This window comes from Candoia aspera, chromosome 2 (assembly GCF_035149785.1).
Source record: "Candoia aspera isolate rCanAsp1 chromosome 2, rCanAsp1.hap2, whole genome shotgun sequence".
NCBI classification, from domain to species: Eukaryota; Metazoa; Chordata; class Lepidosauria; order Squamata; family Boidae; genus Candoia; species Candoia aspera.
In genome coordinates, this window is record NC_086154.1 from 201,084,799 (window position 1) to 201,110,661 (window position 25,863).

Below are 25,863 nucleotides of genomic sequence, written 5' to 3' on the forward strand. Positions count from 1 at the left end.
CTTTTCAGCTAGCCAATTATATTTTAAAAAGAATCCAGTTCAAAGCTTATGCCCTGATCCAGTTGCACCTGGCAACTGTGAGAACTCCAGAATATAATCTATTCTAAATCAGGAGCTCATAATTTCTTCTACAGTGCATACTATATCTTCTTTGTGCAAATTATACGCACAATCTGATGTGTAATTAAGCACATGGGAATTACATGGGAGTTAGTTAGAAAGGTTTATATATTAAAAGGTAGATGTAATACTGGTTAGGTTTGTTGTAATATTTTCAATAGGATAATGTGAAGAAAAAATATTTTAAAAGTTCTTAACTAAGTTTAAAATATACTTTAAGTACTTTATACATTTACTCGATTAATGATTTGAAAATTAATATTATTATTTTGTAATAATGGATAGCAACTCTAAAACCATTAATAGAACAAGACATGTATTGAGAGCTTCCTTGAAACAAAAGTCTGTAATCTTATACCCATTAATCTGGAAGTAAGATCTAAATTGAACATATTTCTAAGGAGACAAGTATAGGGCTATGTGTAGATATCCTATCATTGATGAAGTTAGGAAAGAGGAAGAATGAATTTTGTGTCAGGAAATCCAAATTGGAGAGTATGATATTCAGTTTAGTTTTTCTACTTCTACCTCCTTTCATTTGAAAATTGGGCATGTGGACATGTTGATTTTCTCTAAATACATGAGATTTTAGTCACAGCCTCTTAAAAGAGCTTGGAGTTACACAGGCACAAAATCTCCATCAAGACAACAAAGATAACAACACACCACTGTCAAAAGGACACTTTTATAAATAAATCATGTGCATCCATTGTTAATTACATTAGGTACGAAAGCATGCTTAAGAAATAATGCATGAAATTGTGACTCTGGGATTTATCATGATGAAAAATAATAAATATAATCAGAAATTAACTTTTTTCAGATGTTTGAAATTCTTGGGACAGTAAGTTTTTCACAGAAACTATCTTTGGAGACAGGTGAATTTTTTAAATTATGTATTTTAATGGTCTAGCTTTACTTTTTTTTTTTTTTAAAAAATCACCATTTCTATGTAACTTATAATCATGTTCAGTTAATTCAAAATCTCTAAATCTCCTGCAAAACTATACTTGCGCTACTTTGCAAATAACTTTCATGAGTGCATCACAGGAAAATCCAAATTTCCATCTTGAGAAAATTATGTCCCACTCTTTAGTTTCAGAACAGCTAACATAGAGCTACACATTATACTGATCATGTATCTGCAAGTTAATATTAATGCAGAGACATGGGAAATGTGCAGGACAGGCTCAACAGACAGGAGAGAATGCTTAACCATTTCTGCGTCCACTGATTCTTTTCTGAAAATAACCTTCCAAGCTGATTGTGCATACAGAAAATGAACAATGTACAAAGAAGGACTAAGTATTTTCTCCTCCCTTGGAATTCTCACCTGCAAATCACAGCTACACTGTTTTTTCCTAATGTGTAGTTCCTCTGAAACTTGATATTTGAAAAATTAGTCTTTCACTTCCATCTAACAGACGTACCTAATTTCCATCTCAATTATTCATCATCTTGTGCAGATCCTGAAGAATGTTATTCTTCTTTTTTAAAAATGCTAAAATGCTTTAAAAATTCATGATATGTCCTTGTGCATTTATTCATCTGTACATTTAAATATCTTCAGAAATTGTATTTGCTAAAAATTTACCAAAATTTGTAAAGACATAAAAATATTTTTAAATGAAAAAATCAATCAAACAAAATAATATTATTAATAATAAAACCCTAGCAATCAGTATTTGCTTATATAGGCATTGGTTAATAGATACTGTTTTACTAAGGAATATATTCAAAAGCATCCTCTTCCATTTGTTGTTAATGCTTAAAATTAGGACATCATGGCTTGATATGATAGAAATGATAGCTTTCAGTTCAGTTCAATTACTGATAAAAACAGGAAAGCAAATAAAAACAAAGACTGCTTTTTGGTTATTTAAAGGCCACTACTACATCTCTAACAATTATTCAATTATGAAAAGTAAATGTAAGAATTTTGAAGTTACTGTCTATCAAAACAAATAACTAATTGAGGATAACCTGCAGGATGTTTATGAGCACCTAAATACTGACTAAAATTCACTAGTTTTGAATATAGCCCTTAGTTTTGCACATATTTTTAATGTTTAAGAGCTGCCAAACAAGTGGCTAATGAAGTCTACTTTGCAGGCTATCCACTGTCTGAGAGGACAGTAATATTCAACGTGAAACTGCTGAAACTCTGGTGTCTGGCGGATTTCATGGAGGAAGGAGATGTCAAGGTCTGATTCCAGAAGGACAAGTAGTAGAGGGAAAACCACAAGCAATATCCCAAGCCCAACAAAAAGAAGTCTGGAAAAACTCTTCACAACAGCATTTATCTTCAAATTACCCATCAAAAAGTCATAGCTCCACCTAAGCGCTTTTCGAGCTTCCTTCAACTCTTCCTCCTCTGCAACCAAAAATGCATTTTCATCAGCCTCCAGTTCCTCAAATGAATCTGTATCTTCTTTCCCATTTTCTGCCCTTGGAGAAGTTTGAAAGAGAAGGTCTATCTCCTCATCATTAACAGGAGTGGGGAGCAAGCTGGTACTTGGATTGTACATCAATTCTGAAATTGTTAAAGGTTCCTCTTTGATTTTCTCATCCTCTTCAACTGAAAGATCTGAACCATGATCTGTTTCTTTAGTAGAAGAGCTTGATATCACAGGGATAGAAATGTCATCTTCCTTCGGCAGCTGGATTCCTGTAAAATAGCACTTTTAGATTCTCAAACTTACATTTCAAGGAGATAAAACTACAGACAAAACAAGGATAAATGCAGAAACAACTGCTTGCAATTTAATCATTAACTGGTTTATATTAAGTGAAAGGAACTTCTTTATAGTTCAGCAAGTTAAATATAACTTGTTACCATTACTCATTTTAGTACAAAACCCAAGTTTTTAAAAATAAAAATCTGCATTTTGAGAAGCTGAAATGAAAATCTTCAGTTATCTTATTGTATAGTACAATATTCCATGATTCTGAAACCATGATAAATACTTGCATTATCAAACACATTTATAATGTGTATTTGTAGATGGATGCATCATAACCTAACATATATTATAGTTATTGATAGCAGTAAATTTTGAGAAAATATAGATGATAGTGCATTGAGGAGAAATACTGGTTATCACATGATTCCATTTCTCAAGATACAGTATTAATCAAGGATGTCATAAATGACAAAATGCTTGACCGAATGGACTTACTGGGGGAAGTAGTGTTCATTACTCCTAATATGGTTAAATTACAAATTACATCATTTGCATCAACATACATAATTTGTGTACTGATGCCAATATACAAATCATGCAAATGATGTAATTTGAATCAATTTGTGTAAACAGCAATATGCAAATAGCATAAATCACAACAAATGCTACATAATTAACATAAATTGAATATAAATTGAATTGCCTTATCCAGATGAATTTGTATCTAACAGTAGTCTGTGAAATTCACTGTCTTACATTTATGCTTGTCTTTTAGCTTCAAAATTAACAGATCTAGATTAAAGAGTTCTCTAAGTAATTTTGCTGCAAAGACTAATTTTTCTTACAGTCTTCCATTCTAAAATTATACAACTCCATTTAGAGTCCAGTGTTATTTGACTACTTGAGGCTTTTATGTGGGTAAACTGAAATGAGGTGTATTTTTCAATGCAAAGAACCAATATGAATGAATATAATCCTAAACTCTTAGAACTCAAGACACCGTACATGGGAGTCTTCCCTAATTCTACCCCTGCAGCAACAATCCTGTAAAGTACTTTGGGCTGAGAAACAGCAACAGATCCAATGAGTTCTATGATCAGATTTATTTACTTATTTATTCAAGAAATCAACAGTATCGACACCTCTGGCAATATGATTTTAATTCAGTATTTTCCCTTGAACATCATTTGTAAGACTGTTCACACTGAATTAGATTTAGAATGATTTTTTGTACATCTATTCTAAATAAACTAAAACTGCATCCAATTCAAACCAAGTTAAAGACAATGTTGATTTTATTTATGGCTCCAAAAACCATTTTAACACTGTTCAGCTGTTCTAACCAAAGATCACTCTGTTATCCTGCATATTTTATGTAGCCCTTGAATCTATCTTCCCATGCCTAGTATCAATTGCACCATATATGTTAATTGGAGTTATGCTATCCACATTGCTCAGCTTAAATCCTTAAATCCTCTGATGCTTAGCCAAGGGTGCAACCTGATCCAAAGAGATCTCAGAGTTCCCTCCTGGGGACTAGCTGTCCCACGAATCCTGCATTGGAAGATGTGACCACTGCACACAAGAAGGCTGTGAGCACAACTGAATGCAACAACTTTTCACCTTACCATTCCCTTCTAACCCCAATATTTTCCACAACCAGCATCTGTTTTAAACCCAAAGGACCTTTGCATGTTTATTATAATATAGGTTAATCCCTTCACCTTGTCCTTGCTATGAAACAATGAACTTATTGTGGGCTTAAGGAAACCCTGGAATTGTGTGAGTTAAACTGTTCGATGGGATTTGGACCTGTTTCTCATGAGAACAGAACATTTGCATTAAATAAATGTGTATGGTTGTCAATTTCTTTTTGGTATTTTTCTTCGCACCAAAGTTTGCATTTTCTCACTAGTATTATGGAAGCACCAAATCTTTGGCACCTCCCCCTTACTACACATATTTTGTATACATAAATATAGTATTTGTACCTGAGGGATTAGTGCCATTAAAATTGTTTTATATATCTATTTAACATAATTTAATTTTTCCATGCTTATTATGCTAAGTGTGTGCTGAGATCACTTAATCGATTTCAACAGTCTAATCAAGGACTCAGAAAATAGGCTGAATAAGTTGGTGTTGTACCGGAAGTAGTGCAACTAAACTGACTTGATGGCTAGATCTATATGATGGACTAAGAAAAACAGAACTCTGCAGGGATAAATAAAACCACCTGGCTTGGAAGCTTCTGAAAGAGGTGGTAGGATAATTAGTTCAGGGCTGAAACAGGCAATAAGCAAACTCTGTGGGATTGATGTCCACCTTTGGATTTCTCCTTTGGGTAGTAAGAAGGACCGTGGTTGTTTATCTAGATCTTGATATTAATGGAGATAGTTGGGCAATCCCTGGGTGAAACAGTGGGATAGCTGGTAGGGTTGCTTTTTATTTCAATTATTGCTGGTGTGATGGATGGATGGATGGATGGATGGATGGATGGATGGAGGAAGGGAGGGAGGGAGTGAGGGAGGGAGACCCTAGCCACAGCCACATGGCTGCAACCTGCCTGTTTACATATAGGCTGTAAATAAGGAGGCGAGGTTTAATAGGGCAATGTAACTCACTATGGGTTGATTTTCAGAGTTTTAAACAAGATCCAGGATAAAGGACATCCCTTTTAGTATCTGGTTTTTGTTAATCTGCTGCTTTGAATTATTATTTGCCTTTTTTGTATCACATTTCTATGGCTTAAAGGAAAGCAACTGAAGCTTACGCATGTGAGTTTTATTTTCCTCCCTAGTCCAGTTTTACAGGGTAGAGGATTATATGGTGGAAAGGAAAGAGGCAGATCTATGAAGGGAGGTAAAACCCATTCAGTTAGAATGGTTCCTACCAATGTCTCCTCTGTGTAGTTTGCAAGTCAGACTGAGTTACCACAGGATTTGATGTTACTTCCTGAAGTGTGAGAACATAAGTCTTGAGCTTCTATGATGCAGGGCTAGGGGTCAGTATAAAGAGGTACAATGATAGCATCATCGTAAGTTGGTTGGACTCGGGCAGAATCAAAATTGAATGAATGTATGAATGAATGAATAAACAAATAAATAAAGCATACTTATGTTGAATGCCAGGTGGGTCTTTAAAAAAAAAAGATAATGTTCATAATCTCATGATAGATCAAGGGGGCAACTTGGTCTGTATTACAAGATATAGAGGAATGTGGCAGGGGATTTGTTTGAGCCTACTTATTGACAGATGGCTATGCAATTCCTATTGGTTACAAGTCCAATTAAAGTTCCTCAAAATGGTGTATAAAGCCACCTACAGCTCATAATAGTATATAAAGCCATATAAAGCTAAGGATCAAGTTACCTATATACCTACCTACTTTCACACAGTCCTCCTCTGACTCTTTAATCATCAGCAGGCACCTTTTGTGGATCTTGCCACACATGTATTTGACATAATTCTCCTTTCTTCATGTTAAGGCCCATATTGTAGAAGAAAGCATCACTGGACTTAAGAGCTTAGCAGGGGGCTTAACACTATTTGTTTACCTAGGCCTTTTAATTATTGAAAAAAGGTGAAATTTAATTATTTAATTATTACAAATTTCAAATTTTGTTACATGGTTTGAATAAACTTTTAAGGTTCATATTAATTGTATTTGTTATTTTAGTGTATTTTTGTAAGCTACTCTGATTTAAGCAGCAATTAAAGGAATGGGTCCTATAAAAATATTCTAAATAAATAAAGTATAGCCTGGGAAAAACTGAAATGGCTCTAGGAGAAAGATTGGTTTTATGGCAAGAAAACCAGTAGTAAGGAATATTGATGCCCCATATTTTCACTGTTTGAAGCACGTAGAGAAGAATTAACTCAAAAATCTTTTGTGTAAAATGAATCAAGCGCTACACCAGGTCAGTTAGCCAATACAACGCACAACACAGAATGAGACTGACAACAATCAAATGGAACGAACGGTAAAACTACGGACCTCATCCACTGCCATTTCCCAGCAAATACTATTTGGTGAGATCAATGATACTGGCTGGCACACACTTTGATCTGATTATTGAATGAAATAAGTAATTAATTAGCTGGCCTTATTACCTAGATTACTCTGATTTAAAGCAGGCTGTCATTTACTGAATCAAAACTCTCCATGTTTGTGGCATGTCTGTCATGGACTACCAGGGTAAGAAAGGAATTATTTCAGACCTGTCAGTTCTGCCCTGGAAAATGAAAATCTACTTCATATAATCCCCTGATAACTTCAACTAAACCTGTAGCTAACATATAACAGGAAGGAGGTAGAAAAAGTTCCAGTTTTATAGTCAGTATAATCTTCCAGAACAGGTTATATAATCTAATTATAGAAGAAATGGAAACCAGTTATGTACTAATAGGAAAAAACAAAGCTTAAAATAATTTGAAAAGTCATTACACATTTCCCACATTAATTCAGAAATGAGAGACTGTACATGTAGTTTCAATTTCCTCAAAAAGTAGATTTTAATTTAATAAGAATGGAGAACTAGCCATTTAAAAAATTTAATCTCAAGTAATAACATTTAACTATCTATCCTAAATACAGATTTGGCAGTATTCCTATAACCTTTAGTAGTTACCATTTCTGAACTATTAACATGAGATTAAAGTTAGAAATATGACCCTTACATAAACATGAATTATGATTCTATCAGATCTAGTATATAATTTGCGCAGTTGCTCAGTTTTATTCTTTTTACCTCCATACTTGAAAAGGTCATCATGTGTGATACTTATTGCACAGAATTTGATGAAATAGAAAACTGGACAGCCTATTGCTACAAGGCAAAGCTACATTTTCAAATATTTTAAAGATCATATCAGAATATTCTCTAAGTTCATTTTATGTTCATTGCCACCATTCAAAATCTACACTTTTCTGACTTCAAATACATCATCATAATAATGGTGATGATGATGGTGATGGTGATGATGATATAACCAAAGGATTAAAAATATATTTCATACAGAGCACATTAATACAACATAGTACAAAATTAAAATGGAACAAAACCACTTTTCTGTATGGACAATTTTAATACATGATGTAAATTCATTTAAATTGCATTTTTGTCATACACAAATATGGGGTGGACAAAAGCTCAAAATGCTTTCAAAGTGCTTTTTAATTTCATGAAAATCTTAGTAAAATTGGTCTCAAGATGGCTGCTGGCCTAGATTTAATTTCTCTGCATGCACATGCTCACAGAAAATTTTGCATACATACATACCCATCACGCTATTCTCTTTCGGGTTAAGCAACGTTTTGCAAAATGCAGAAAAAAAGTAAGAGAAAGTGAGCAAAATAAATTACAGGCAGGAGATAAGAGAAAATAAAAAGAAATCTGGTTTATACCAATATCATTCACTATACTGCTCCATATTTTTCTTATCCTTGCAAATCATCCCTGCATCCACAATGTTCATACATTGCTTCATACATTGCATTTATTTCTTATAACTTCTCACCTCTTTCTTTTTGAGAATCTTATCAACTCCATCCATCCAGAACTTTCCTCTCAACACATTCATCCTTCATATATTTGTTTTGTAATTCAATCTTCATTCATTCTTTCTACATGACCAAAATACCTCTAAATATTTCTTTCATATTGGTGATTCACCGTTCAGCATGCATTCATTCTTTACCCTATTTTTGTTTTATAATGCATACAACACTTAAGTAACCTGTTTCTACTGCATTCAACTTACTTTTATATTTCTCTTAACATACCCTACTCTTACTCACATAGAACAAAGTGAACAGTAGCCATTTTAACTTCTTTTGACATTTCTTCCTCACAACAAACCTCTTACTACTTGCTCTTACTATTTTTTTTACTATCTTAATTGTTTTCCCATCCATTTTCCCATCTTTAGTAAACATTCTGCCAAGGTACACAAGTTCATCCATATGTCGTATTGCCCTTTTTTCCTATGCACACTTGTTTTCTTCAATTTTCTTTGTCAAACTCAAGTACCTTGGCCTTTGGTATACTAAAATCCATAGTCTTAGTTGCAGCATACAGTTTATCTAACATCTGCAACACAGCATCATCTGCATTCAAATGCAACATTCATGTCTCAAATCAACATACCTCTAATATTACAAGCATTTCTTATACATTTATCCATAAACAATCAAGAAGATATTACATATTTTGTCTTACTAATTATTCAGTGTTGAACCATTCACTAAGGGTTTCATTTATTCTCATGCATATTTTACTTCCATCATATACCACTCTTATCACATTCATCAGTCCAATATTTCTGCAAAATATCCTATAATTCAAGGCTGCTGACTTTATCATAAGCTTTTCTAAATAAACAAAGCATACAATAAGCTTTCTCACATTTTATACATATCTCAGTAACTTGCTAAATTGCAAAAAATGATCATTCTATCTTATTCCAGGCACAAAGCCTCACTGCAAAATTTTGCTTAATGTGCATGGCTGAGTGTGCCTAGGTAGTTTTTAGCATCTCTTTAAGTAAGACCAGTCAGAGCCCATGCACAGATATTGCTAATAATGTTGAAGCTGAAATCCCAAATCACTATATTATGCATACTAATAAAGTAACTGTATGAATGGAATGTAGTATGTGCCAGACCTTGATGTGATAAGTCCCATCCACATGATTCCTGTATTCAGATATTGTAGTGGAATGAGTGGGATCTTACCACAGAGAAGTAGCTCTCAAGTTGTTAGGAGTGTGTGTGAACACAACCAAATAGCTTGACAATCAAGATTCTAAAAGGAGGTGACTTCTAAAGGAGAATCAAATAACGTAGTCCTTCAGATGACCCATGAGTATTAGATAATTTTGTGATACCACTTCCTGCAAGTTATATTTAGCCCCTGTCGGCTCCTTCATAATCTCAACATAGGACTATTGGGTCCTGGATACATTTCAGTATGTCTTCCCTATGTATTCATCCCCAACATTTATCTTAGTATCTGAGACTCTTTTTCAAATGTTCATGCTGGCTGAAGTAGAGAAATTCTGTAAAAAGAACAGAACCTCTTGGCAAGTGATCTATGGAATACCATTCCAACAGAACCATAGCTAACCCCAGCATTGAATATTTAAGATATCTGACTTTTCAGACTGACTTTTGGTAAGGACTAAGAACTGCTTTTCTGCTGTGTTTGTTGTCTCCCCTTCTAATTGGCTGTTACAGTGTATCTGTTATGGTTATTTTTACAGTGCTGCTGTTTTATTTTTTATTAATTTTAATCTACTTTATTATTATAAAATTAATTTATAGTAAACTGGTCTGATTTCCTCTTAAAAGACATACTTTTTAAAAAAATAATATTTACAGAGTTGATATTTTGGACAGTATTAAAATCATAGCTGTTAGTGTAATTTAACTTTATTGAAGTGAAAGTATTTTTGCAGAAATACCTTCTTTCTTAGCTGTGGGAACCTTATTTACAGAAGAAGTGTCATAAAGCAGGGTAAAAATACAAACTCTTGACAATATCTTTGTCAAGAGTTTGTATTTTTGCAGAACCACAAAGCCTTAAAATGATAAATTAACTTGTGTGCAACTGCACCCTTGCCATGAATGAAATAAATGGGGTTACAGTTGATCAAGAAATAAATATACCATTTACTTTTAATAATTAAGTTTTACAGTAATCTGAATCTCTGAGGTAGCACAGCCACCTACTTTGTGCTTCCATAAGCAAATTGAGAAGCAAAGTCTACAAAGGTTTTGACTGTGCTCCCACTTTGCATAAAACTGGACAGGTTTTAAAAGTACTTGTGATTTCCAGTTGCTTGTGACTCATAGCGCTCCTGACCCACAGCTTGAGAACCACTATCACAGAGATTTATTATCACTTCCCTGAAAGGAAGATGTCCTAGCATTTATTTCAGAAAGCTTCACTGTTGGTAATAAAATAGGCCATACCATTTCTGAGAATAATCCCTTTGGTCTTCCTCAGCTCAAGTATCACATTTTTTTCAATTCAACACGGTTTTGGGTGAGGGCACTTGGACATAAACATTCCCTAAGGATAAGTTTTAAATGTCATGGGATTGTATTATCTGTAATTCATAGATGCATACATGACGTGCATTCACCTCAAAGCCATTTAAAAATAACTGTACATTTTTCTTAGTACATTAGGTACCTGGTTAGAATGATAACTTAATGTACAATTGAGCCTCATCTGTTAGAAGGACGTTCTCCTACCCTATCCTATCCTTCAGTTTCCCCAGCTGTTCTCTGTTTGCTCTTCTGAGGAAAGGGGGAAAACTGTTCAAATACCAGTACTATAATTTATTATTCACTGAGTATTGATCCTTATCAATGTATAAAAATGTCAGGGAAAAAAAGGGGCATTGTCTTTACAAATATTTAAACAACTAGGTAAAAATGAACTTACCAGCACTTTTAGCTGTGATCTTTGACCCATGCCTCAGCAGACGAATGCACACATCTTTACTACAATGGTTAACCATTCGCAAATGAATACTCCTCCGGGTTTGGATTTTTACCAGGCATTTCACCATATTGCCTGAAAGCTGTATTTTCTATTTCAGCCTTAATGAACTAGCCACCCATACTAGCTGTGACCTTTACCAAGTTTCCACTGTGTCCAGCTTGGAAGAGTCCAGCTGAATGAATCAAATAACAGCTTCTAATTCGGCCAATAGAAATAGCCCACTAGAGTACAGAGTGAGAGAACCTATTTTTAAACCCTTCCAACTGGCTCATAATACACAGTGTAATTAACAGCAAATACCAACCATTCCCTTAACAGCTGTTAATTAACAGCTGCACTATACATACTAGCCTAAGCACTTGAACTGTTTATTATACTGTAATGCAGAATACTGAAGCAACAGACATAGAAGGTCGCCAGTATAGATATTAGAGCCAAACTCATTATGACCTTTATATGGGGATATATTTTGTTCTTTAAATTTGCACCTACACTTTGAATTATCTGTAGAGGTAATCCTGTTTACTTCAGTCTGATGGTAAGGGTTGAAGGTATAAAGGCCAAGGCTGGCAACATGGGATCTAGTGGTTCCCAGACCTGAGAGTGGCATTTATAAACCTATTTTAGTCTCCTCTCAAGACCTTCAAGCAATTCCACCAAGTATTCATTTAGAAAACTGTGAGGAAGAAACCTAGAATTTAAACTCTAGAGCACAGATATATAAAGGCTCTGACTTTTTGGCACCATGGTAAATGATCAATAAGAGTAAGATTCTAATGTAGCCAAGTTGTGATTAGGAGTCTTCTGCCAAGTGTAGCCAAGTCCTTAATTTGAAGTTGGCAAGCCTGGACATGAAGCCTGACCCTGATGCTGCTGCTGTATATGTGTGTGGGAGATACCTGCTATTGTAGAAAACCCTTCCACACAGCTAGGACTCAGGAAATAGAAACAGTAGTAGTGTTTCTGCTAGTAGTAATTGGAGTTGAACTACACTATTCTAGATATAGAGTAGACAGAAGTCACTCTGGCCAAAATGAGCTAGTAGTCTGCTGCTACTGTCCCCCAGAGTTGATTGAATTTGATCTGCCCAGCATCTGTACGCATGGGAAAGTGCATATCATTGTCTCATTTGTTCTTTATTTGCATCTGATGTAAGATGATTGGGGGACAATGCATAGTAGCCCGCATTTCCTAAACAAACATTAAACACCAATTTATTTTTCTTTCATTATTCTTTTAGATTTTTACAGAAAGTGAAGCAAAAAGAAATTAAAACTTGCATTGAAACAATCTGAAGGTTAGAATAACAATCATTATTTTAATGTTTGCACCTTTTAATCTCTCCTGCTCTATTAGTCTGAATTTTAATATAAGAAATATATTCAGGGTGTTAGATTATATGTCTTCAGCAAAGGATCGTTACCTTGTCGTGGTGCTGGAGCTTGAGCACCTCAATGATGCCATGAGCTAAACCGTGAAGGGCCACCCAAGACGGGAAGGTCATGATAGAGAGGTCAGACTAAATGCGATCCCTGGGGAAGGTAATGGCAACCCACCTCAGTATTCTTGCCGTGAAAACTAAATGGATCAGTACAACCAGAGATATGTCGGTATACCATCGGAAGATGAGACCCCCAGGTCGGAAGATGGTCAAAATGCTACTGGGGAGGAACAGAGGATGAGCTCAACTAGCCCCAGACGTGATGACGCAGCTAGCTCAAAGCCGAAAGGACGGCTAGCGGCCGACGGTGCTGGTGGTGAACGGCGAATCCGATGTTCTAAGGATCAACACACCATCGGAACCTGGAATGTAAGATCTATGAGCCAGGGCAAATTGGATGTGGTTATTGGTGAGATGTCAAGATTAAAGATAGACATTCTGGGCGTCAGTGAACTGAAATGGACTGGAATGGGCCACTTCACATCAAATGACCACCAGATCTACTACTGCGGACAAGAGGACCACAGAAGAAATGGAGTAGCCTTCATAATTAATAGTAAAGTGGCTAAAGCAGTGCTTGGGTACAACCCAAAAAACGACAGAATGATCTCAATTCGAATTCAGGGCAAGCCATCTAACATCACAGTGATCCAAATATACGCCCCAACCACAATGCTGAAGAAGCTGAAGTAGAGCAGTTCTATGAGGATCTGCAGCACCTACTGGACAACACGCCTAAAAGAGATGTTATTTTCATCACAGGAGACTGGAATGCTAAGGTGGGCAGTCAAATGACACCTCGAATTACAGGTAAGTATGGCCTGGGAGAACAAAACGAAGCAGGACACAGGCTGATAGAATTTTGCCAAGACAACTCACTCTGCATAACAAACACTCTCTTCCAACAACCTAAGAGACGGCTTTATACATGGACTTCACCAGATGGACAACACCGAAATCAGATTGATTACATCCTTTGCAGCCAAAGGTGGCGGACATCTGTACAGTCGGTAAAAACAAGGCCTGGAGCTGACTGTAGTTCAGATCACGAACTTCTTCTTGCACAATTTAGGATCAGACTAAAGAGATTAGGGAAGACCCACAGATCAGCTAGATATGAGCTCACTAATATTCCTAAGGAATATGCAGTGGAGGTGAAGAATAGATTTAAGGGACTGGACTTAGTAGATAGGGTCCCGGAAGAACTCTGGACAGAAGTTGGCAGCATTGTTCAGGAGGCGGCAACAAAATACATCCCAAAGAAAGAGAAAACCAAGAAGGCAAAATGGCTGTCTGCTGAGACACTAGAAGTAGCCCAAGAAAGAAGGAAAGCAAAAGGCAACAGCAATAGGGGGAGATATGCCCAATTAAATGCAAAATTCCAGAGGTTAGCCAGAAGAGATAAGGAATTATTTTTAAACAAGCAATGCGCGGAAGTGGAAGAAGACAATAGAATAGGAAGGACAAGAGACCTCTTCCAGAAAATTAGAAACATTGGAGGTAAATTCCAGGCAAAAATGGGTATGATCAAAAACAAAGATGGCAAGGACCTAACAGAAGAAGAAGAGATCAAGAAAAGGTGGCAAGAATATACAGAAAACCTGTGTAGGAAGGATAACAATATCGGGGATAGCTTTGACGGTGTGGTCGGTGAGCTAGAGCCAGACATCCTGAAGAGTGAGGTTGAGTGGGCCTTAAGAAGCATTGCTAATAACAAGGCAACAGGAGACGACGGCATCCCAGCTGAACTGTTCAAAATCTTGCAAGATGATGCTGTCAAGGTAATGCATGCTATATGCCAGCAAATTTGGAAAACACAAGAATGGCCATCAGACTGGAAAAAATCAACTTATATCCCCATACCAAAAAAGGGAAACACTAAAGAATGTTCAAACTATCGAACAGTGGCACTCATTTCACATGCCAGTAAGGTAATGCTCAAGATCCTGCAAGGTAGACTTCAGCAGTTCATGGAGCGAGAATTGCCAGATGTACAAGCTGGGTTTAGAAAAGGCAGAGGAACTAGAGACCAAATTGCCAATATCCGCTGGATAATGGAAAAAGCCAGGGAGTTTCAGAAAAACATCTATTTCTGTTTTATTGACTATTCTAAAGCCTTTGACTGTGTGGACCATAACAAATTGTGGCAAGTTCTTAGTGGTGTGGGGATACCAAGTCATCTTGTATGCCTCCTGAAGAATCTGTATAACGACCAAGTAGCAACAGTAAGAACAGACCACGGAACAACAGACTGGTTTAAGATTGGGAAAGGAGTATGGCAGGGCTGTATACTCTCACCCTACCTATTCAACTTGTATGCAGAACACATCATGCGACAAGCTGGCCTTGAGGAATCCAAGGCTGGAGTTAAAATCTCTGGAAGAAACATTAACAATCTCAGATATGCAGATGATACCACTTTGATGGCTGAAAGTGAAGAGGAACTGAGGAGCCTTATGATGAAGGTGAAAGAAGAAAGTGCAAAAGCTGGTTTGCAGCTAAACCTCAAAAAAACCAAGATTATGGCAACCAGCTTGATTGATAACTGGCAAATAGAGGGAGAAAATGTAGAAGCAGTGAAAGACTTTGTATTCCTAGGTGCAAAGATTACTGCAGATGCTGACTGCAGTCAGGAAATCAGAAGACGCTTAATCCTTGGAAGAAGAGCAATGACAAATCTCGATAAAATAGTTAAGAGCAGAGACATCACACTGACAACAAAGGCCCGCATAGTTAAAGCAATGGTGTTCCCTGTAGTAACATAGAGAGCTGGACCATAAGGAAGGCTGAGCGAAGGAAGATCGATGCTTTTGAACTGTGGTGCTGGAGGAAAATTCTGAGAGTGCCTTGGACTGCAAGAAGATCCAACCAGTCCATCCTCCAGGAAATAAAGCCAGACTGCTCACTTGAGGGAATGATATTAAAGGCAAAACTGAAATACTTTGGCCACATAATGAGAAGACAGGACACCCTGGAGAAGATGCTGATGCTAGGGAGAGTGGAAGGCAAAAGGAAGAGGGGCCGACCAAGGGCAAGATGGATGGATGATATTCTAGAGGTGATGGACTCGTCCCTGGGGGAGCTGGGGGTGTTGACAACCGACAGGAAGCTCTGGCGTGGGCTGGTCCATGAAGTCACGAAGAGTCGGAAGCGACTAAACGAATAAACAACAAGATTATATGTGCAACAGTTACTTATTCACGATCATTACAGAAATGTTTCTAATCTGAAATTAATTAAGTTGAGCAGAAATATATTTGTATGAAATTAGTCTGAGAGAAAAGCACTAATTCTTAGGAATGATTGCAATACCTTCTAAAGTGTCTAAAGCATATACAATTTTGCAGTCTTCAATTCGTTACTAGCTGCTAGTTGAGGTGGGAAATCATACATTAATGCACTTGCACAAGCACATATACACATGCATACACTCACACAGATAATGCTGGGAAAACTTTCTTCTCCAACAGAACAGCACTTGTCATCAGTCAGATGATTAGCAAGCTACCAAGCATAGGTGTCCATGGAGGGGACAGGGTGGGGTAAGGGACAAAATGTGCACTGCAATATCACAAGGCAAACTCCTTATGTTGTTACACAAGTAAGAAAGGGCATATACTTCTCACCTGATTGCGCCTTCTGTGCAAACAATGCCCTAAAACCAATGTGTGACAAGGTTTCCATCTTAAGAAAGTGCCACCATCACAGAATTTCTAACATGCGGCCAGAAAGCATCTTTAATTAAGTTTCCCATCCATTTACTGGAAAATACAAGTGTCATGAAGACAGTCCTCTTCATATTCAAATGAATCATGGTTCAGCTCAGAAGAAATTGAGCTAGTCTAAATGTATTCACATTTCTGAACATTGTTTGCACAAAAGGCACTATCAGGTGAGTAGTGTATGCTTTTTATATTCTATATTCTCAAGCCTGTTCACATTTTCAAAAGTGAATGATCAGGAGAGTACAAGAGATACATTACTTGGGATTTTTAAGCACATGCTGCATCTGTGTTTCTATCCAGCAACATTATAAGTGCCTTTCTTTCATTCTTAAAGAGCATAAGACTACTTCTATTACAACAAGACAATCCCAGTGTACCTACAAAATCAGAAGTTATCTGAGAACGAAATTGCTCTAGAATATATTGCTTTATAAATCCAAAGGAGTGAGTTTGTCAAGTCCTCTCACCAGAAAAACCTTTCATAAGGAACATGAGATCAGACAGATCCAAGGTGATTCCAACAGTCCCCTGAGGGCAATTATTAATAGGAATTCTCTTGGTTCAGTTTTGAAAGCAAGAGGCCCTGCATAAATCTAATGACTCAGAGAAAAGGTACTGGCAATTAATACACAATTAATATACAGCCTGCAGAAATAAATACAAATGCAGGACTGCATAAAGAGAATACCAAGGTAAACAAAGTACACAGAGCATGCCTAAAATACCATGTCAGTTTTATTCCCCAAAGCCATTAATCCATCCATCCAAAGCCAAGGAAGAAAAGCCTTTATAAAACACCTGATGATTTAGACAAGCACGTTCTTCTAGTCAGAGGCAATGATTTTATGTTTCATATCTCCAAAGGTTGCAAAGGACATGGCAGTAATGTAATGACTTCACTGGGGCTGAAATCTTTTGCCTTTTGAAGGTTGTCAGATCTCCAAGATAGGTTAGGTTTCGAAATAGACTCCACAAGAAGTATTGGAACTCTGGTCTTTTGATATTGGCTATAGTAACATAAATCTTGAAAGTGTTTGCCCTTTCCTCCACATTATACCAAAGAGAGTCAAGGTGAAGTCACTTCAATGCCTTCTTCCTTTCCTGGACTTACTTTAAATTTTGTTAACTAATACATTCCTTCTCTAAGGTCATCACTGCGGTTCTCTACACAGGGGAATATTTTGGGAGAGCTGGAGGGTTGGTTTAAGGCAAAATAGGCACATTAAGAATGGGCCTTATGGAAGATTGGACTCACCACCTAGAGTGAGCAGGCATTTTTCTTTCCCTCCTTGAATCCTGAGCTTTGGGGCTGCCTGGGAAGGAGGGTTAAAACATCCCCACCCTCTTCTTAATTGGAAGATATGTCCCAAAAAACGGACCAGAAATCAAGCATGTGTGTGGGCTGGTGAAAAAGAAGTCAAACCAGGAAGACAGGAGAGAATGGAGGAAAAGCCTCCAACACAATGGCAAGCAGCAGTGGGGAAAAAGAGGATGACCGGGGTCTGCCAAAGAAGCGACCAAAACAAACAGCAGCCCAGGCACAAAACTCCACAAGCCAACTTCAGGAAGACGCCATTGTGGGGGGGAGGGAAGAGAGAAAAGCCCCATTCATGAGTCTATAAAGGAGTGAAAAGGGTTTTCAGATGCAAATGGACTGAGACTGGCTACAAGAGCTGAAGACCTGGGGAAGAAAGAAACACTAAAATAGCTAGGAAGCGGTTAAGACAGGAAAACATAGTGCTACAAGCATATAGTCATAGAGAGAGAAATTTGAATATTAAATAAAATAGAAATAGTTGTAAACTTGTACTAATGGGAAAACTCTAGATTAAGAAAGGTAGGAAGAACTTCAATATGAAAATAAAAGCAAGCATGGAATTAGCATTAAGATTACAAGTAAAAAAACAGAACTAATTTTGTATAATGAAGCAACTTTTGTGGGGGGAAAAAACAACAAATCGAAGTATTTGTGATCTGTACCAGATTAAGAAACCTTAATAAATGGTGTTAGAAGTGGGATGTGGTACAGTAACCAGACATAAAGAATAAAAGGCTTGCATGAAAAAGAATTTTTTTTTAAACCTTTTTAACTCTGAATCTTAATCTTCTTCCTGTGAGATGGATGGTTTTTAGCCACACAATCTTTATCTTCTGTCAACCTTCCTCCTTCTTCTACTATTATATACACAAATAGTACATGCACGCATGGATAGTGTGATTAGCTACTGTCACAGAGAGATGGTTCCTCATGTCCAGGACAATGCTCTGTCTACCTTGTAGAAAAGAATGCTGAGAATGTAACGATGCTACAGCCTCCAGAGTGGGAGGGTGACAAAGGAAAAGCTAGTCTTGGATTGACAAAAAGAAAATGCAGGGAACAAGCAGAGTGGTTTGAATATGTATGTATAATTCTGCACTATCAATGAGAGTTGACCAACTGTCTTAACTGGAAGCTAATCTGCTTGCAATAAAACTTAGCTGTGTTGTTCTTTGAGAAGTCAGTAGCCACTGAGTTCCTGAATAAGAAAGCTTGACAGCCAACCTCTACCCCACCCCACCCCACCCTTGCTAGCAACTTGCCACCACATGCCCAGACCACTCCATATCAGCACTCACCAAGAGATCTGGGGGCACGAATCCGGGAGGGAGTGTCACGTGGAATGGAGAAAGAGCCAGACTTCCAAGTTGTAAGGCTTCCAGGAAGGAGTACAGGGATGGGATCATGCTGTACCAGGTGGGGACTGATAGGAGGATCTTCCCCTGAAAGGGTATAAAAATAGCAGCAGCAGCAGCAGCAGCAACAGTTAGAGAAAAGATGCCTCTCAGTCACCCAGCCAAGGAAACACAATATAATATAATGAACAATCAAGAAAATATAGCTAAGGAGGCTTTCCCAGGTGCATACTGTAGTGGAGAATATTAGAAAGAAAGCCTAAGATCTCATTTAGAGCACTTTATGCAGGAAAAGACAAAAAAGCAGAAAAGAGATGTTGCATGGACAGAATTCAGTTACATACATCTCCATTCCAAAAGTGTCCCTTGAACTACTTGATAGAAAAGGAGGGGTGTTTGTCTGACTTCTACCTAGAAATGTTAGAACAGGCTGTGAAGTTAGTACCATCCCATGGCAGTATTTCCTTAAAGATTTTAAGGAAGAGATTGAACAATAAGCTATTCTAAGATGACTTGCACATATGCAAGCATTTGTCCACATGCACATTTTTCTCCCAATGATTTCTGCGTCTATCAGAGTCACAAAAATAATCTTAATAGTTTTTTCTAACAAACTAATGACATCCAAGAAATGAAGATATTCCTGCAACATTTTCCATATTTTCTAATGCCTTTAACATATTTTTGATACAATTCCAGAGTTGCCTAGAGTCGCTTTTGGAGTGAGATGGACAGTAACAAAATTCAAAATATAAATTCATTGATAGCATGCATAATTCAGTTTATCTACTTGTGTTCAACTGGGTGAAAGTTACACTGCACAGTGTTATCTCCATTGAGAGTTGAACTATAACATAAAAAAAGTAGGACTCAGATGCTGAGTTTAGATCAACAGCTACAGGGCAATGGGAAGCTGTGAAGAATTTATGTCTCAGAATCAGTCCCCATCTATTAAATAGGAAGCCTTATTTATGATGATTCAGCCCAGATTCCCAATCTTTGCATTAGACAGCTAGTATTCTATGATCTAAATAATATTTGTGCAATAACTTAAAACTGCCCCAAATGTATTTTCATATGCAACATATCAACAATTGTCCAGCTCTTTTCCTAGTTACATGAATAAAAATGATTTTTAAAGCATATAAATACAATCTGTATGTTTTGAACAATTGATTTCTGTTGATTTTATTGATGTGCTCTGTAAAGGAAAAATAGAAGGAGCCTCTTAGCATAGACTTGCCTTCATCAGAAAAAACCTCTTCCTGGTCATCTGGGGATGGATGGAGTGGTTGCAGAGGTTCCATGTTTATTATGAGTTGCTTGCTTAAAGAATAAGAGCTACGACTCTGGGTAATGTTGGTTCTGTGAAGAAAGGGGATAAATTATCATATTGCCTATATAATAAATGAGGCTGTATGTACCGTATACACATATATATGTACATAAAGAAATATATGGCATATAAAAAAATAAAGAAAAATAGAAAGCCTATTCATGTCTCCTTGCTATCTCCTTCAGAATATTTATTTGTGCAAAACATGTTACAGAACAGTTGATTTACTTTTATTTCTTGTAGCCAATGCCTAGTGAAAGCCAAAACAGTGACAGCAGAACTATCACATTATTATACTGAAATGATTTGAGAACATTTGGATCTTCCTAATCTGATGAGTTGGGATTTCAATTAGAGGTTGCAGCTTACTACAAGGAATGAGTCAGGAAACACTAAAGAAATCCTATAAGGTAAATGATGTATAAATCCTTCAGCTATGAAAAGCCAAGAGTATTTAGCAATGTTCTACTGGAAAAGCAGTGATTAAATATATATTTTATAACATGTCAGTTGGGGAATACAGGTCAATATTAGTAGATTCTTTAATCAAGATTTAGATCAGAAAGTACCTGTGCACTTCTGGGGGCTCCCTCTGGATCTTTGAACTTGCTTCAACAACTTCTTTTGCAACTTTTCCACTATCACAAAATATACATGTGAAGAAATAATCTTTGTAAGATAAAATATATATATTTGCAGTGCAGTAACCAAATGCTTAAAGCAATTCATATATTAAAAAGGATACCAGGTAATGGAAAAGCGTTGTCTTTAAAAACTAAAAATCTATCATTGTGGAATATGTGCAATTATATCCTAAGTAGAGAGCTGGCCTTTTAATTATGCAACTTTCCTCCATTCAAGGGCTGCACTTTTAAAATCACTTATTTAAGCTAACCTTTTGGTGATATTGCCAGAGAGACGGTGCTAAAATTTTTGTTCCTTTTGTGTGTGTGTTTGTGTGTGTGTATAGGTTTGATCAGGCTGTTTTAAAGGGTGGAAAAATTCATTAAGCCTGAGGGAGGCTTAACATGCATTTTATCCCTTGTTTTCTTTTAAAGATATTTTTAAAATCATACTGAAAGGAATTGGTGATTTGCTGTCAGATTTTAGCATTGTGATTTTGGGAATCTGAATCCCTATACAAATGGATTGGGGCTTACATTGGGCCATGGCTCATTCAGTCCCAATTTACAAGAACAATTCTGCCCATATTGGCAGCCTAAGCTGCCTAACATACTGTCTATGAAATGCCATATACTTTCATCTCTTCATAGATACTTCACATGCATAATAGAGGGTATCATTCTAGGTATATTTAATCAGGAGTAAATCCCATTATACTCACTGATGCTTATTTTCAAGTCCATGTGAACAGGATTGCAGGTCTACTGTCCACACTGATTTATTTTTATACTTCCAGAGCAGTTTACAAAAACATTAATACAATCAAAATGCAAGTACTTAAAAAAACAGTCTGGATCCTTTTATAGGCTAAAATAGTACAATCTTACAAGTGCACACACAGACCTACTGCTTTCAATGAGATTTACACTCAGATAACTGTAGGTAAGCCAGCAGTCTTAAGGAACTTGGATTTTTATCGAATCCATCCATCCATCCATCCATCCATCCATCCATCCATCCATCCATCCTGTATAATTCCTTCCTGTTGGGATAAAAATATATTTACCTGTATCTGAATCTGCTGCCTTTAAAAAATATTTTGCTGCTGGACATGGTTTTGATCTGGCTTGATTTTGCATACCTTCAGAGGAAGAAACACAAAACAAAGGTAGTTAAATGTTCAAGGAAGAACATTATACAAAAGAGGCAATGGCAAACCACCCCGCCCTAGTCTGCCAAGAAAACATCACGAAAGCGGCGTCCCTCCAAAGGGTCAGTCATGACTCGGTGCTTGCACAGGGGACCTTTCACCTTTCAATCTTTATTTTACAGTACATTATTCAAAAGTATTCCTTCATAGTTACCTACTTCAAAAGCTACTCAGTTAATTACTGTTAATTTCATTTTTGTTAGAACTTTGATTAAAATTATCTGCAGAAAAATCAAAAGGCATTTTGTTTTTATAACATGCTCATTTAACATGAAAGGAATCACAGATTACTTGATATTTTTGCTCATCTACACATTTGTATTATATTATTGAAATGAACATATACTATTGGATGATAGGAATAGTTTTACTTACTTGTAAAAAGCCTGATTTTCCACACCACATTTCCAGAGATGCTTGCAAGCTGCTGGTGTAGAAGTATGGAATGATAACATAGCCTTTTTCTAAGCATTTGAAGAAAAATTAAACAAAAGAAAATAAAAATTGACTTCTTTAACAATGTTGGTCTAAAGGCATGATTTTCACTTAAATTTATGTTACACCTTTTCCACATTAAACAGTGGGCTTATCTGTACTGCCTGCTTGCCCCATCATCAGATTGGGCTGGCAACCATTTCTGGAGGATGGAAATGGATAAATTCACTCTCTATTAAATCCCCACTCATTGCCAAAGCAACTTCAAGTTTTTTATTTCTGAAATACACTTTTCCATATTATGTCACCTTGAGCCTCCTATCCTTCTGAAGAGCACAATGCGCTTCAGTTCATTGAAAGCTAATTCCAGCATTTTATTTGCTACTGTGCAGAGAAAGGAACACCCCCTCAACTGAATCAATGCTTACCATGCTCTCAAATACCTTATAAAGCTGCCTTTTGCCATGAGTTCTGTATACCATAATGGCTATGATTCTTGTGTGCAAATAGAAGGTTGCTAATTTGAAACTTGGCAGAAGCATTTTAATTACTTTTTTTTATTTTCCTGAGCTTCCTTCTTTTCTCTTTTCTTTAAAAATATTCCTTCAATGGTACACCATTTTACTGTTTTTCCAGTAACATGAGGTAGAAGCATAGCACTCTGCTTAAATGGTAAGTGTGGATTAATTACACTTAATTCCATGGGATCATTTGCCATGAAGGTAGGAAGAAAAGTACAGGTTACAGTGTTTGTTACTTATTCTTGAAGAAATCATCATCAGTATAACGTTTATTTTTAGATTTTAAAACTATTAATCATCCTAGGTAGCTTGGAATAGAAGCAGCATGTAAACTCATTAGATGATATTAATTATATTGGTGAGGATCCTGGTTTATAAAAAAAAATAATCCAAAAACAAATAGGCAAAATTAATAGTTCTAGAATGACCTCAATTCTGGAAATTTGCTTCCAATTTTTTTTCAATTTATAGTGTAAGCCAAATAAAATATATTAACATTAGATTATAATATTAACTAGATATAAACCTTTATAAATACAACCTTTCTTATACACACACACATCCATCCATCTATCGTATCTATCTCAACCACATGCATTTTTCACCAGGACTTTTCTTTGTCAAAAACTACGCTATATTTTCTTGAGGAAAGTTTTCATTCATTTAGTAGTGTAACTAGCGTATTCCAATAGCTAAGACAGACAATTATTTTGTAAGAGCAAGAATAAACATATCTAATTTCCATGAGAAATACTTGAATTTTAAAACTAAAGTCTTTCAGAATATAAGAAGCAAAATGCCTAACCTCCTTCTGAACTGCAATCACATAAAATGTCTTCCCTTCATACTTTAGTTTACAGACATCAGACCTATAAAAAGGAAGTTTTTAAAATTAGGAAAACAGACTACGATTGACACTTCCATGTAAATGTATTCAAGACAAAAACACTGAGAAGCTGCTGCTTTTATCCTCAAGTAAATGCATGGACAAATATTTTATTTTACATGTGGACTTCCACTAGAACTTAGAGTGAGCAAAAGACTGATTGATTGATTGATTGATATGCATCCATTCCTTCCTTTTTTTATAAGGAAAATAATGTCTGGTCCATGATATACCACAGGCTCAGTAAGATAATTTTGTATCTTGTAGGCTGTGTTCTTACAACACAAATGACCAGTCATCCCCTCTTCCTAGTCAACAGACTCATTTTTTGTGTCCTAGCAACCCAGGTCATAGGATGGCTGAATCTGGCATGCTACAGTCCAATTTAAATAATTGACCATGAAGAATTAATTTAATTCCAGACAAATGTGGGGCTGTATAGGGATAAATCAAAGGATTAATCAAGCAGGTCATTATGAGAAGTAGTGAATTTACCCAAATTGCTTTCCACATACCACAACCCCTGGTCAAGTGTATTTGCAAAAGTGACTATAGTGTCTCAAATAAGGTATTCTCTGTATTCTATAACCTTGTTTCTTCCTACCAAAAAACAATATTCAAGGTCTTACCATTTTAGCAAATGTATCCTTTTATTTCCCTGGAAAACCACAAAACCTGTGGCTGTGAACCCTAAAAATGTTGTAGTCCCAGTTGAATCCTTTTAAGAAAAAAAGTAGTATTAATTAGAACTATGGGAAAGTGCAAACATTCTAGAAATGTATACTTTAAAAATATCTCCTTCCACGAAAGCATTTCCACTTTCAAAGCCAAACACGATGGAGGACTTTTAAATGACAAAGGAGATATTTGCAGGGGATTGATTGGTATTAAAGGGTTATGCATTTCTTTCCTCCTGCAAATTTCTATCCACCCTCCAAGTACCATTACTAGAAAGTTATATATTAGGTCTTTAAACTGCACTCTGGAACACTATCAAACAACTAAATACCTATAAAAAGCATTAATATAACGTATCTGGTGCTATGTTATTGGAATGAGATCAACTGTTCCCTTAAACCAGCAGTTTAGCAGTTAAATTGGTCTAGTAGCGTTGAAATCAGATTGTTTTCAGATATGCCAGTTCCTGACATAGAACTTTATATATGACAGTTGCTTTTGTCTAGAACTACTTATGTACTTTACAGAAAAACTGCATTTTGAATTTGCCTTTAAAAGCAATATAAAAATGCTTGAAAAAATGTAAACTTATAAATGAAAGCTGTATCAGTTTTCTTACATATTTTATTCTATCTTTTTTATTAAATGTATATATCCAACTTCTTGTATTATAAAAATTACACTATCCACCCCCGCTAGAAGTCCCAATATATATACAGAATTCAATGGTATAAACTGTATAAATTGTATAAGCTGACTCATGTAGGAAAGAAGTTTATCCAATGCTTAAAACAGAAAATATATTTTTTAAAAACTAGATTTTTCTCTACCTTGCAAGGATGAGGATCAACGCCATAAGTTTCTAAAGAATGTGCTCTTAATAATAAATTAAATTCAGCGACATCTGGGCTCTGGCCCCTAGAAATAATGGAAAGAAATAGTTTGTGATAAACTATGAACAGTTTTAGCCAATAATATTGGCTAAATAGGAAACAGGCAACCTTTCATGTGATTCTG

General features: G+C 36.2%; 1 protein-coding gene across 1 annotated transcript in view; it reads right to left on the reverse strand.

Annotated features, from left to right (window-relative positions):
* Positions 1-1,033: 1,033 nt before the first annotated feature.
* The window catches only part of FRMD3 (FERM domain containing 3), an 83,137-nt gene continuing 58,307 nt past the window's right edge, over positions 1,034-25,863 (reverse strand). Inside the window, exons 7-15 of the mRNA XM_063295180.1 lie at positions 25,677-25,764; positions 24,798-24,886; positions 24,088-24,151; positions 22,702-22,790; positions 22,183-22,257; positions 21,062-21,130; positions 20,400-20,521; positions 19,100-19,243; positions 1,034-2,788 (exon numbers count right to left, since the gene is read on the reverse strand). Coding sequence (XP_063151250.1) covers positions 2,190-2,788; positions 19,100-19,243; positions 20,400-20,521; positions 21,062-21,130; positions 22,183-22,257; positions 22,702-22,790; positions 24,088-24,151; positions 24,798-24,886; positions 25,677-25,764 — 1,339 coding nt within the window. The 3' untranslated portion in view covers positions 1,034-2,189. The remainder of the gene's footprint in view (positions 2,789-19,099; positions 19,244-20,399; positions 20,522-21,061; positions 21,131-22,182; positions 22,258-22,701; positions 22,791-24,087; positions 24,152-24,797; positions 24,887-25,676; positions 25,765-25,863) is intronic.